This window comes from Ylistrum balloti, unplaced genomic scaffold, assembly GCF_031769215.1.
Source record: "Ylistrum balloti isolate Yb309-2 unplaced genomic scaffold, AGI_CSIRO_Ybal_v1 Utg371816, whole genome shotgun sequence".
Lineage (NCBI taxonomy): Eukaryota > Metazoa > Mollusca > Bivalvia > Pectinida > Pectinidae > Ylistrum > Ylistrum balloti.
Window position 1 is genome coordinate 571,214 of NW_026782903.1, and position 16,663 is coordinate 587,876.

Below are 16,663 nucleotides of genomic sequence, written 5' to 3' on the forward strand. Positions count from 1 at the left end.
TTGACCCTTACATGATACGTCATCCATTCGGTAACAAGACCGCTTGCTGAAGGAAAAGCTGACCAGTAATTAACTGGACAACTTGTTACAAATCCCAGATTCCTGTTTTCTCCAGCAACAACTCGTACGTTAACGGCAAAAATGACCTCTGTGTCTAGCAAGGACAAAGCAATCAAATATTGTTTTCATATTGTTACAGGTATACAACAGTATACCAAGCACCTGGCAGAATGTTAACCACCAAATAAACAACACGTCTAGCCAGTGAAACGCCAGCAATTACTGAAACTGGCAATGTTTATATATATATATATATATATGATATATCTGTATAATTAAATCGGACAAATCAAGAAAGGAAATAAATTGTACATCTCAATGTTCCCTGTACCAGATCACACACAGTGAAGCTTTTGTGTTGTGAAAAGACTACTACTATCTGACCTGGTATATAGACAATAACGTAATATATTACTGTTTATGTGTCTACAAACATGTCGATCAGAACAAATAAGCAACCCTGCTGACTGTAATAATGCTACTGAACATCCCTAACTACCACCTATTTTTTTTTCTAAAATACATACCAAGTGGTCCAATTGAGTGAAGTGATACAAAAATCTCCAGTAACGATGTAGTCTGTGTGTCTTAGCCTGTGTGTCCTCCCTTGTGGCCGGAAGTACATACACACCAATGTCCAGTAGTGACAAAGATCTATAGAACTAAAGAAACTGGGATCGATGACCACTCGGGGCCTGTAATTAGGGATCAATACATTTCCGTTGAATCAGCAGCGCCCTCTAGTACCCCAACTTAACGCTAGGTAGTACAGCGTAGCTATACCTCCAATAGACTTTTATCTTTTCAATGATTGCCCATATACTACATGTAGGGAAATCGATTTTGAGTTGAAATGTGCATCGTTGTCTGTCTATTGTGTCTTTACAGACGTAACTGGTCGTTATGCGCTTCAATAAAGCCGGCGTTTTATTGTCTAGAATTCTAGTATCAAAACATCACTTTGTGATCCCAAAACGCATCTCAACTGACTTCAGTTTGTATTCTTTTCAAAACATATTACTCAATTACAAAACAGCAATAAATCTTATTTCCGATTCATATTTCAGTTTGTCTCTTCGTCTATTTGATCCTAAATAAGAATATTGATGATACCTAGAAGTCAGGTTAAACACAAAATTCGAAGTAGAGACTCTGAAAATCAATGGACTCAGCGTATATTCAATTAACAGTACAGATCCTTTGGCTTGCCCATTTCTTATCATGATAGAGCAGAGGTTGTTCTTAGTATTATTGTCATAAACCCACTTCCGATTCCACAGCTCAACCGGAAGTCAACAACCATCTGTGAACATATCTTTATTTCCCCTACATATCTCTCGTCAAGCCATTGATATTCCAATAGATATTTCGAATGTACATTTGTGAAAGACGCCTTCCACGTCAGAACGGGCTGGGGACTGAGTTGGCCTAACATTTGACAGTATCGTACAAAATCCTGACAAATTGTCAGACGGTCATAATCCTTAGATTGTATAGAAACTATCTACACTTATCCGCAACCATCACATTATATAGTAAAAATTCTCGTCACAACATCCTGGGGTCAGTCTTGAGGTCTTTGATACTATGAATAGATTTTTCAACGTAAAATACCAGCAATGAGGTGATAGGGACCGCCGATCCCCGCCGGATGTGACAGAGAAAGCTCCCTGTCAATATCAATAGATCTGGACAATTCCGTCAGTGTATCCGTCTAACCAGTGAACAAAACATACATAAAAGCGACCGCTTGGGCACACACTACTGTATCTGATCTACCTACGTAATCAGGTGTAGGACAGACTTTCAGATTATTCTTGTGATACATTTGTTCACCATTTAGCACGTTTGTGCTTGATTACCCAGCAAGTCAATGGTCAAAAACTGTTTGTGTTTAAAACAAGGTTACTAAAGACTATAAATAGACCCAAAACTAGGCCGTGCATTATACCGACGTGATTATAGACAAAAAGCGTGGCCATGGACATCGACAAACTTACGATATCACTAAATATTTCCTTCGTGTTGATTTATGAAACTCGTCCTAAACTTTTCATTTTAAGCGAGCCTTTTTAAAAATCCGCGTTCCACAGATCAAATATTGAATGAACACAAAACAGTCGAGGAAACAGATAAATCGACAGGTTGACTGGTTGTGTATGTCCACCAATTGAAAAAAATTATATGTTTAAAATTTAAACTCTAGATGATTCTCACGAAACGTCACATCCGCAACAAGCAGACAACTTCGAGGAACCATGGTAACGCCATCATTACACTGACAAACCAGAGTCTTTCTTATCTTAATCACCATTGAGCTATCTATCAAATGACGATATCTGATTGGATAGAGGACGAATTGGCCACGTATCCAGTTATCAACAATGCAAAGATTGACTATCGCACATTTCGACTTAAATGTAAGACAACATGAAGAGATCACTAGAACGTTTGATTTCAGTAAACGACAACATTGATGACAATTTGCATGCCCAGTCCATAATTTTCAAGAAAAGATGTTTAAACGCATTAGCATTAGTGAGCAAATGTCAGACACGAAATTACGGCAACATGTCAACATCTTGACATTCGGCACATGTGGACCCTTTCACAACCAAAACATTAATATACAACAATATCGCTCAGATGTCCACATAATTACACAGGTGTTTATCACTTCACACGTTTAATTCTTTACCATGAGATCTCAGAAATGTCCAGCCGTCAAACTCTCGTGTCCGCAATCGTCAAACGCCCAAATTAGACAACTTGGAAATCGTTCAGATTTCTAAAGTTCAAAGTTAGACGAATACTTCATAAGCTTAGTTCGTTCACATTTATAAATGTCAAACATCTAAATGTGTAATACATGCTGAAATACAGAAGTATGTTCACCAGCCAAATGTGAACAGAAGTACACACTGGAGATGCCATGATTCCCTCGAAATGTCAACAGTAACGCGAACACGCGTCAATAAGTCTTCACTGAAGGCCTTTCGCCCAAAATCACATCTCTAGAGGCAAATATTTTAAACAAATGACAGCTTGAACTCACAATTTGTGACAATTTATTGATTTTCAGTAAAACAAAAAACCTAGCGAGATTTCCATTTAAAATATTGAAATGACTTTTGCAATATTTTAACTTTAGAAACGGAGCATCCATTTAGTAAATACGCCAAGAAAAAGTAATTTTAGAAAAGCCCATGGAAGATTTCTGTGGCTGTGCAACGCTGACTAGAACTATCACAAAATATTTGTAACCACATCGATATGAGGCCGATACGTAAATCACTTCCCTGTAATAAAACCAATGTTTGGCAGTAAAGTGTCAGAATACAAGTTATAAAATCCATACTCAGACGCTGGTCCTTAGATTAACATAGATCTAGACCATAGCGTGTGAGCAGGGATACACCCCGACCGCTGGCCCTCCGCTGGTTCAGGGACGTGTAATGTAATTACAGGACACGGCCGTGGTATAATTCTCACGGACACAACAATCCACTCAGACCATAATCGGATTTCTGACCATTCCCAAGTCTCATATGGTCATCTGATCTGGTATTACGACACTTCTCCCTGTCTGTACAATTGACCAGACAGTCGTCAGACTACACAAGGATATCCTAATTTGGTAATATAATAACTGCTATCGTTACTTCTCACGACACTGATTGGTGTCGCTTGGTAGAACAACCTTACATTATATTGTACATGAAACATATTTATTTTTAAGTTCTTCTATCTCAGAGTGTGGTTGTTTTCAGAATATTTTCTTTGTAAAGGTATTAGAAGAGAAAAGGCTTTCGCGTGGGAATTTCAATAATTTTGACACGTGATAAATATTGATTGAACGGATCAATGATCTTCCACATTATCATAGTATGGGCACGGATTGTGAAATTTACTCGATCAAACGACAGGAGGAGATGGAAGAAAAAGATAACATTTTATGTAGTCTATATTACTGGCTTGTTGTTCACGCAGTTCTAGTCATGTACATGTGGGTAATTGAGGAAATCACACAATTTAATACCTGACTCAGCAATAAACAGTGTATGAATTTCAAGTCTGGACACCAGAGCACAAAATATCTATTTGATTAATTACGTCTCTGTTCGTTCACTGAAATGCCGGGATATGACTGTAAAACCAAATAAATAAATAAATGTCTCTCTTAAAACCGTTGTCAGAAAACAACATAAGCACACTCAATCGAGATCCAAAATACAGAAATACAATATGTTTATGGCTTTAGGTCTCTGTAAGATAGAATTATAGTTACACCAACACGGCTGACGAGGACAAATATATCGTGTTTAAGGTGTTATGTATTTGCATATCCAATTGGACTGAAAATACGTGTATCGCGAAATTTACGACCTGTTTTACATAAAAAAAAACGTATTATGAAGCAAGCTTCAACAAACCAGTTCTATTGACAACACTCTGTGATATTTTCTGTTTTACTAAAGTCCAAGATAAATATAATATTCTCAAACAAATCTATATGATGCCCAATATCTCTTTATCCGTATTTTCATACCTTCAAGAAAATAATTCTAAACTTTCATCCTTTAGCTACAATTTCGTGAAGAAGAGTAAATCTTTCATTAAAGTAGGTAAATTCATCACCAAGTGGTCTTTTGCTGGAATTAATTTGTTTCTGCACAAACTGGTATGTTCTGCATTTTTAGGAAAAATTTGACCATTTCAGTTTAACGGTTCAACGACTTTTGTATCGTATGAAACTTGAAATCAAACCCCTAAGAGAGTGGTCGATAAGGTCACTCTATTCCTAGGGAGAGCTGAGATCATCGGGAAGTCCTCTGCACTTGTTACCTATTTATCCCTCGGGTTTAAATGACGATATCCATACCAGATACACACCAGGAGTAGGCCTTATTAATCCGGTATAATCAATAGTACACGGTCTCCAGTGCACGTGTTGCATGGGCGTGGACAACTGCGCTGTATGTGATACCTCGGATACGATAGTCTTCACGGTTCAGTGAGGTTTATCTATGGACGTGCTGAAGATATATAGCTGTTTGAATACTCATATATACCAAGTAATCATTTTTTACGGGTATAGAAGTGCCTTAACACTGTAAAGATAACCATATCTCCGTGCAGTGATAAACAGATGTACTTAAATCGTCATTTAAAGTGAAAGACAACGCTTATGATACGGAAAACGACTAAATGTTAACCCTCATTGACAATGGTAACCCTCACAAGTCCTATCACATCACGATATCCTTGTATATGTAACAGCTGGCGAAAACGATATACTCCAGGTAGTCCCGGCAGACATTAAAAAACAGACAGACAGAAAGACGACAGTTCAAGGTACTGAGTCGCAAATTAAGGTCGTCATATCCAATTTACTTATCCATAATAGATTAAGACGATTTGCATTAAGTAACCTATTTTAATTAACAATGGATATTGTCAGGCAGTCCACAAATCACATATCTCTAAAGGTCTAATGCCGATGTGGACTAGGAGCAGATTTACCTATCTCCGTCATCACAAGCATGTGATCGCCATGATGGGCAGTACCATTCTTTGTAACCCTCTCTCAGACACCGTTATCAAACAGTAGCTGACTGACATTCTGAGAAGATTGTGGCGATACTTGTTGGGATCGGTCAATGTAAGAATGGTTGGTATAATACAGTGTGGTGTGATCAGTAAGTAACCCATGGATCCTGCTTCAGTGCCTCGTTACCAGAAGTAACAGACTACTGCTCACAGATAATGTAGAAGGTATTGCAGATTATAACATAGGCTTAAATATGCCTAACACACCGTTGTTATTAAAATGCTAATGTCACCAGGTCTTACAGATTTTTTTTATTGAGGGTCGCGACGAATGCACTCCGGGATTACCAACACTAAATAATACATAGGTTATATCGTCATGAATCATTAATATTAATATTAATATACTGTACCGGTTAACAGGTACCCAGGTAGATATTAAACACGTGCAGAGGGAGATATTACATAGGTACTGAGGGAGATATTATACAGGTCCTGAGGTGGATATTATACAGGTACCAAAGGAAATATTACACAGGTACTGAGGGAGATATTACACAGGTACCGAGGGAGATATTATACAGGTACAGAGGGAGGTATTATACAGGTACCGAGGGAGGTATTACACAGGTACCGAGGGAGATATTACACAGGTACCGAGGGAGGTATTACACAGGTACCGAGGAAGATATTACACAGGTACTGAGGGAGATATTATACAGATACTGGGGGAGATATTATACAGGTACTGAGGGAGATATTACACAGGTACTGAGGGAGATATTATGCAGGTACTGAAACACACATTGTAATCAAACACACATTGTAGACAAATGTGTCACACCAATCAAACACATTGTAGACCAATGTGTCATTACAATCAAACACATTTTAGACCAATGTGTCACTACAATCAAACACATTGTAGACCAATGTGTTACACCAATCAAACACACATTGTAGACCAATGTGTCACTACAATCAAACACATTGTAGACCAATGTGTCACCACAATCAAACACACATTGTAGACTAATGTGTCACACCAATCAAACACATTGTAGACCAATGTGTCACTACAATCAAACACATTGTAGACTAATGTGTCACTACAATCAAACACATTGTAGACCAATGTGTTACACCAATGTGTTACACCAATCAAACACACATTGTAGACCAATGTGTCCCCACAATCAAACACATTGTAGACCAATATGTCACACCAATCATACACATTGTAGACCAACGTGTCCCCACAATCAAACACATTGTAGACCAATGTGTCCCCACAATCAAACACATTGTAGACCAATGTGTCACTACAATCAAACACATTGTAGACCAATGTGTCACACCAATCAAACACATTGTAGACCAATGTGTCACAATGTGTACAATCAAACACATTGTAAACTAATGTGTCACTGCAATCAAACACACATTGTAGACCAATGTGTCACTACAGTCAAACACAGTGTAGACCAATGTGTCCCCACAATCAAACACATTGTAGACCAATGTGTCACTACACTCAAACACATTGTAGACCAATGTGTCACACCAATCAAACACATTGTAGACCAATGTGTCACTACAATCAAACACATTTTAGACCAATGTGTCACCACAATCAAACACATTGTAGACTAATGTGTCACTACACTCAAACACATTGTAGACCAATGTGTCACACCAATCAAACACATTGTAGACCAATGTGTCACTACAATCAAACACATTTTAGACCAATGTGTCACCACAATCAAACACATTGTAGACTAATGTGTCACTACAATCAAACACATTGTAGACCAATGTGTCACTACAATCAAACACTTTGTAGACCAATGTGTCACTACCAATCAAACACATTGTAGACCAATGTGTCACTACCAATCAAACACATTGTAGACCAATGTGTTACACCAATGTGTTACACCAATCAAACACACATTGTAGACCAATGTGTCCCCACAATCAAACACATTGTAGACCAATGTGTCCCCACAATCAAACACATTGTAGACCAATGTGTCACTACAATCAAACACATTGTAGACCAATGTGTCACACCAATCAAACACATTGTAGACCAATGTGTCACTACAATCAAACACATTGTAAACTAATGTGTCACTGCAATCAAACACACATTGTAGACCAATGTGTCACTACAGTCAAACACAGTGTAGACCAATGTGTCCCCACAATCAAACACATTGTAGACCAATGTGTCACTACACTCAAACACATTGTAGACCAATGTGTCACACCAATCAAACACATTGTAGACCAATGTGTCACTACAATCAAACACATTTTAGACCAATGTGTCACCACAATCAAACACATTGTAGACTAATGTGTCACTACACTCAAACACATTGTAGACCAATGTGTCACACCAATCAAACACATTGTAGACCAATGTGTCACTACAATCAAACACATTTTAGACCAATGTGTCACCACAATCAAACACATTGTAGACTAATGTGTCACTACAATCAAACACATTGTAGACCAATGTGTCACTACAATCAAACACTTTGTAGACCAATGTGTCACTACCAATCAAACACATTGTAGACCAATGTGTCACTACCAATCAAACACATTGTAGACCAATGTGTCACTACAATCAAACACATTGTAGACCAATGTGTCACACCAATCATACACATTGTAGACCAATGTGTCCCCACAATCAAACACATTGTAGACCAATGTGTAACTACAATCAAACACATTGTAGACCAATGTGTCACTACAATCAAACACATTGTAGACCAATGTGTTACTACAATCAAACACACATTGTAGACCAATGTGTCACTACACTCAAACACAGTGTAGACCAATGTGTCCCCACAATCAAACACATTGTAGACCAATGTGTCACTACAATCTAACACATTTTAGACCAATGTGTCACCACAATCAAACACATTGTAGATTAATGTGTCACTACAATCAAACACACATTGTAGACCAATGTGTCCCCACAATCAAACACATTGTAGACTAATGTGTCACTACAATCAAACACATTGTGGACCAATGTGTCACTACAATCAAACACATTGTAGACCAATGTGTCACTACAATCAAACCCATTGTAATGTGTCACTACAATCAAACACATTGTAGACCAATGTGTCACCAAACACATTGTAGACCAATGTGTCACTACAATCTAACACATTTTAGACCAATGTGTCACACACATCACACACATTGTAGACCAATGTGTCACACCAATCAAACACAGTGTAGACCAATGTGTCCCCACAATCAAACACATTGTAGACCAATGTGTCACTACAATCAAACACATTGTAGACGAATGTGTCACTACAATCAAACACATTGTAGACCAATGTGTCACACCAATCAAACACATTGTAGACCAATGTGTCACACCAATCAAACACATTAGTCTAAAATGTGTCCCCACAATCAAACACATTGTAGACCAATGTGTCACTACAATCAAACACATTGTAATGTGTCACTACAATCAAACACATTGTAGACCAATGTGTCACACCAATCAAACACATTGTAGACCAATGTGTCACACACATCAAACACATTGTAGACCAATGCGTCACCACAATCAAACACATTGTAGACCAATGTGTCACAACAATCAAACAAATGCAATGATCACTGTACTATTCATTTTCATTAGTCCTTTTCAACTTTATAGCTAAAATCAAGGGGCCCCACATTGGAAAATGTAAGTATTTCTAGAAATGAGACAAATGAAAGGGCTTTTCTCCATTAGTATTTTACACTCAGAATTATTATAAACGTATTTATACCACAGAAACCCCTACAAAGCTACCGTTCAACTGCATGTAACGATCGATAAGAATGGTGGATTTAAAAAATATTCGACACAGTAAAAAAAACTTGAATTTGTGAAAACACCAGAGTATTGACTAAAACACACCAAATTAATTAGCAGGAGGCAATTAGCTTTGGTTATTCCCCTAATGATACCAATTATAGGATAGAAACACCACATATGGTAAACAACAGAACATCAACGCTAAATTAGACTGGAGTGGCTTGATAGGCTATTCTGTAACTTGGTTCTCTCGAGGATATGAAGTACTCTTAAAATCGAGAAACACATAATTTTGTGGAACATCCACGTGCATTATACAAATAGATCAATGCAGTACAAACATATTTGTGTCTAATGATATCCGATATACAGATGTGTGGTTTTGCACTGCTATACAGCTGAAGACGTTGTTTCCTTCATCTCGCGTGTCACGTTCCCAAATTAGAATTTTTACGAAGATTTTTTTTTATGAGAAAATGCATATTCCGCAGTAAAATTAATAATAAAATGATAAAATACATAGCTGTTTTGATATTATGAAGTCTTGAAAAATGACCATAAGACGTTTAGATTAACACATGACCTTACTTATTGGGTCTGCATCATTTCAAAACACATTTCAGAATTTTTTCAATACTATCAAACCGAGAATCTCCGGTACAGATAAACAGAAAGAAAGGATACTATGAAGTAAAGAACTTTTTTTAACCAATCAACGAGCCGGAAATTCTCATTCCGTGTTGTGATAAAGTTCCAGCGACCACCTGTTCAAGACTCGATCAAACATGCAGTTTGTTGTTTTTTGTTGAATTTTTTAACCACTTTGAATTCTCGCACACAATATCATTAAAATTGCATTATCAATACGATCTTCATTATATATTCCTTCTTGTAAAGTTGTGTTGAAGAGGTGTGGGTATTTAATCCTTATATCAACCTATCGTGTTTTATCTTTAACTATATTCATCATATTGACATTTTGACCAAACTAAACAAACCCGACTATTAGACTATCCCTGTGTCCACACCAAGGTGTAACTGTCCACAAACCAACAAAGTATTAATGTTAATCCTAATGTCCATCAGTGGCCGGAGAAAGATATTGGTGACCGATGATTATGGACGAACATTAAATATTGATTGTTTACATGTGTCATTTGTATGTTTCTTTGCCAGGTCGGTTACGCCCCCTTTCCTGGACAGTCACGCCCCGTGCCATTCTGACCATGACTTGGTGTGCCCGTTTCCCCCTTTCCGTATAGTGAGTGCGTGGTCCATTTATAAATCTTGATTGACTGTCCCGGCTGACTTAATGGAATTTAAGAAATACGACCTTTATAATAAACATTTAAATTGTGATACTGAATGTGTGTAATTACTTATCACTTAAATTTAATAGCGTACTTCATTGACACGTGTACCAATTACCTATCCAAAGAAACAACATTTAAATCCTGGCTAGAATCTTGAGCATGTGATATTGTGTAGTTATGATTGGCTTTAATGGATGGCGGCGGAGTCCCGGAGCAAAAGGCGAAAGTAGTCGACACCCTCTTTGCTAACATGTAATCAGCGGCGGATCCAGGGTTGTAGTTTTTTTCCGAAATTGTTCTCGTTTTATTGAATCGGTGGCCAAATGTTACTTCATTCTTTTTTCATTTCGAAATCCTGGATTCGCCATTGATGCTAATCTCTACAGGCCGAAGTTATGACACAAATATATCGCCAGAATACGGACGTTCGTCGGTGAGAAAATACCCGGACGCGGGAGCAGTCAGGGAGACGGAAAACCTATAAATCAACCAACCATGACACAAATCACCAAAGCCACCATACGAAGAGACAACATCTTAATTATCAAAAAGATATCAATACAATAACAGCATAATTTCTTAAAAATCTTGAACATCTTCAACAAGATATTTACCCTTCCGATAATCGATTTTCTGCGCAAGCGCGGAAGATAGATTCAAGACGTTCGAAATTCCGTAAGGTCGCGCTAGACTTTGTGTTTTATCATCAAGATAACATGCACATTTCCTGTTTGACAATAGCCTACATGTGTAACTCCGTGACCAGGTACACGTCTGGTGCAAGGATAAAGCGTAACGATATCACTTAATTATAGAGACAGGACCTTTCAGGGTGACGAAGCTGTTTGTACAGGCCAGTTTTACAAGGAGGAACTCCCGATAGCCATCTCTGTAACGTTACGTCGTCATTGTTGTTCATTCACGAGAAGACTCGAACAACATCGGCATTGTCCGTGCAATCTTTGATGTCAAGGATAATTATGATAATAATCCAACATGCCTTTGGACAGAAAACTTCCTGTATTGTAATGTCAGAATTCTAAAACGACTTGTCGACATTGTAGATCCAAACACTTAATGTTAACTACTCACACCTTTGGCATTCAAACCCTCTAACATGAAAACGTAAACAAGACAATTACAGTCAGACAAGGGACCAGAGGCACATCCCAAAATGCATCATGTCATTTTGCAACAAATTTAGATGGGAGTGGTTTCAAGTCATTTTATAATGCGCGATGTTTTGTACGTCAGAATTTCTACATGAGGCCATGAAGATCAAGAGGTTTGTATCGTCAATGGGTAGCTGATGTGAATCACTCGTGTCTGTTAAAAAAATATTATTCAAACATCAAAATGGTGCCACACTGGAAAATTGTAGTGTCCACCACATTCATACATGGTTGCTAGGTCTTAAAAAAACATTACATGGTAACCATTGTAATGATTTCGGCACATGGTTGCTGTGGTATACATACTATTGGCCTATAAGTAGATGGAGTTTTGTCAACAAGATGACGGGTAACAACATCCGATATGGATGACTCGAGCTCTTCAAAAGTCATTAGCAATTTACATAATCTTTTTACAATTTAACCAAGACCTATTTGTTACCAGTTGCAGGTTACAAACAACACCTAAACAATCCCATAACATGCTACTGCGTAATCATTACCGTGCATTGGAAATCTATAGTACCGGATATCATTTACAGAACACCACCGATAGCTACAATACCGGATATCAATTACAGAACACCACTGATATCTACAATACCGGATATCAATTACAGAACACCACAGATATCTTCCGGATATCAATTACAGAACACCATAGATATCTACCGGATATCAATTACAGAACACCACAGATATATACCGGATATCAATTACAGAACACCACAGATATCTACAATACCGGATATCAATTACTGAACGCCACAGATATATACCGGATATCAATTACAGAACACCACAGATATCTACAATACCGGATATCAATTACTGAACGCCACAGATATCTACCGGATATCAATTTCAGAACACTACAGATATATACCGGATATCAATTACAGAACACCACAGATATCTACAATACCGGATATCAATTACTGAACGCCACAGATATCTACCGGATATCAATTACAGAACACCATAGATATCTATCGGATATCACTTACAGAACACCACAGATATCTACCGGATATCAATTACATAACACCACAGGTATCTACCGGATATCAATTACAGAACACCACAGATATCTACCGGATATCAATTACAGAACACCACAGGTATCTACCGGATATCAATTACATAACACCACAGGTATCTACCGGATATCAATTACAGAACACCACAGATATCTACCGGATATCAATTACAGAACACCCTCAGATAACTATAGAATATTTGACATAACCAACAGGACAAGCATATCGTTTACATGTATGAAGCTCTGATCTTTGAGCATCAGCAGTATGTTAGTGTGGTTTTCACCTTTGACCAGGTCGAGTGTAAATGATAACGTGATGGTTATGATGGCTATCTTACACATTGTCGATTTACTACCGAGTACATTGTAGGCTCCTCTAATCACATATCTAAAGAAATTGTACATTTCGCAGATTTTTAAACCTGTTAACGAACATATATGTATAAGTATGATCCATAAAATCGAAGGTCATTTTCAGCTGTTTACAATCAGGACCTGTGGTACTTTGCCCGAGGGATTTGTGGTCGAGTAATCTCCACGTAAACACCATGGATAAGTACTTAAAGTAGGACTTAATATTTTCGTGTTAAATACAGTAACATATCAATAAAAACCTATCCATTTAGTTCTCATTAAAACGGCTACTTAAGTGTGCCGCTTTGAGGAAAAAATAAACGAAAAGTTCCGTTTGAACAGCTTCGTTTAATGTATGACGTGGAGTCCTTATTATACGGGAAATCCCTCAAAACGGTACAAAATTTTTATTGACGCAAGTAAGCAGGGCACGTTGTAAGCCCGTAATGAAATCTAAGTGGAACAAAAGATAGCGTGAACATGCAAGTATACATACATACATATGTATGCCGGACTGATAAATCGAGGCGAAAGTCTGTGATCTTTCTGGCCATGGACCAAAGTACCTCACAGCGGATTTGTTTGGCGAGTACGTGTTACTGTTAACCCAAAGTAACTGCAGTGAGTGTATTCACCTTTCACTGAAGATTATAAATATGTGTATTATAACTTTCTGTTGAATAAAGCCACATTAGCATGGTTGTGTAGATAGACTGGTAACTCGTACACCTGATAGTATACCTGTCGAGTGTCAGTATATGTGTGACAGGTGTGAATATGTAAAGATGTACTTTACCACCTCTTGTATCATAATGTTGTATATGTGCAATGTGTCACCGAGTACACGAGAATCTGTGAATATCGTGTTTGGTCATGATACATCAACCCGTATTATCGTCAGTGGAAAAAGGTTCCCGTAAACAAATTATCTGTTCTGTAGTGACAGAAATATGAATATAGGACAGCACTGACAGTTTCTGTTAACATCGATAACACGTGACTATAAAATACCTATCGATGACTCCTAAACTTGGATTTCAACCGTATATCATATTGACAGGTAAAATTGAACATCATATCAAACGTACCTTGTACAGGCTCTGTAGGTGAATCCTTGACATCGATCTTCTCACTGCCATAAGGGACATTGTGGGGGTCTTTCTCGGCATATCGAGCCGAGGCACAACTAAATGTCCCTCCCATGATGGAGGGATAATCCGCAGCAGTCTACCTGGTAATTCCCTCGAATTCTCGTCGTTCACATTATTCTTTCACATCAGGATCGCGCTGTTCAGATCAGCATGATCTGTGTTCTTTGTAAATACAACCCGGGGGTGAAGGAGCACCGCATCACCATCCCAGGGTTGAGCATGTCCTCTGTAACACAATGTTGACACACAAATGTAAGCAGACATATACCATAACACAGAAATCGGGAAGCAATACCTGAGGTAAAACTCAATCTACTCGCTACGCCATCAACAACTAACTGTCGGCTGTGTTATGCTAATGTTTGTTTTTCAAGTGCATACAATAAAATCCCCGTAGTAAATTAGAGACTCGACTGTCAATGTCCAGTCTGGTCCGCCTCCCTTTCGCCTGGAGGAACTACCTGTCTGTACGGTCCAGGTTGTTTCAAATCGGCTTGGCTAGAGTTTTTAAGTCTCATAGTAATGGGTTCGACATAAAAGTTTTGACGCTGGGTCGTCTGCTGTTTGAACACCGTTGTATTCAGTTTGTATGATTGAAGTATTGATCGTCTGTAGGTAGTGTATATGCGCCGAAGGACAGGTAAGTTAACTACGCTGTTACACAGATGTAGCGGTAGTTGTCTAGATACACGGCTTTGATCACCGTCCTTTACCATTCTATACACCCTCCGATACCTGTCACGACATCAGGTGGAGACGGGAGGCAGGGATAGCACAGAAACGTGACAGGCCTGACTGATAATATAGGACACACATAACACTATCAATAATTAACACAAATTTCTGGACAATACATCACCAACAATTGGTCCCAGGGAAGTCAGCCGAGAAACCAGATGTTCACAATACACTGCCACAATAGTTAAATGCTGATAGTCGGGTGGACGTTTTACATGGTGACTAAGGTACATATACATCCACTGGTCGACTGAAAAGAAACTCCACCTTTGACCTTCACGCTAACATAGGTCCGCTAAAGTTAACAGTGTGTTCTGTTTTAAAATTTTGAATGCTACATTCAATTTAATCGCAGTTAAACCACAATTCTGTTACCCTCACAAATTATCCTGATTAGATACTCTGCTACTTTCTTGTAGTTGCCTAAGAACAAATGCGTTCACAACCAATGTCTTCTGGTGATAACACGTGCATTATTCCTTCTAAAAACTCAGTTCCGAAATGTTTGGTATATCTTTCTGCCAAAACCAGGAAACAAAATCCAATCGACCGTGGAAAAGCTTTGTTCCTCGAGTGTGCAATAAAACATGCAACACAACAAAACATATATCAGTAACTGATAACCAGAATATTCACGACCAAAGCGCTAGAACCACAGGGCGAGTGACATCACCTTTGGTGTCGTTATGTCTTTTTTACAAGGTTCATAACGTCATCGCAACAGCCACAGTCATACGAGGGCGGCTTGCAATTGGTTGATCTGGAGACGAGGTGAACATAAATGCAATAGCGTTAGTACATTTAAGGATAAACAGAGACGATTTCGTGACATCGTAGGTAAATTTTGGGGACGAGATGATCATACTGTCGGTTGATTAACTGAGACGATTTGACATTATCGTAAGCAGAGTTTGGGTACGATGAGATCATACTACCGTCTGTGGATTGATTAAAAAGGGCCATTTGTTAATATTGTAAGTGTTTTTAGGGGACGGGGTGATCATACGTCTGCGGGTTAAGGTGAATCAACAAAGCCCATTTGTCAATGTTGTAACTTTTGGGGCCATTTGGGTAAGGTGAATCAACAAAGACCATTTGTCAATATTGTATGTGACTTTAGGAGACGGGGTGATCATACGTCTGTGGGTTAAGGTGAATCAACAAAGACCATTTGTCAATATTGTATGTGACTTTAGGAGACGAGGTAATCATACCGTTGGTGGATTAAGGTGAATCAACAAAGACCATTTGTCAATGTTGTATGTGACTTCAGGGGGCGAGGTGATCATACGTCGGTGGATTAAGGTGAATCAACCAAGGCCTTTTGTCAATACTAAACTATGGTAAGTGACTCTACGGGACAGGGTGATCATACCGTCGATTGATCTACAGTGACAATTTGGCAATGTCGTTAGTGGATTTGG

At 38.3% G+C, this 16,663-nt stretch overlaps 1 protein-coding gene across 1 annotated transcript in view; it reads right to left on the bottom strand.

Moving 5' to 3' along the window:
- LOC132563680 (uncharacterized) overlaps positions 1-16,663 on the bottom strand; it is a 48,640-nt gene that overhangs the window by 31,822 nt on the left and 155 nt on the right. The window contains exon 2 of the mRNA XM_060228426.1: positions 14,439-14,727. Within this exon, the coding sequence (XP_060084409.1) occupies positions 14,439-14,553 (115 nt within the window). The 5' untranslated portion in view covers positions 14,554-14,727. The remainder of the gene's footprint in view (positions 1-14,438; positions 14,728-16,663) is intronic.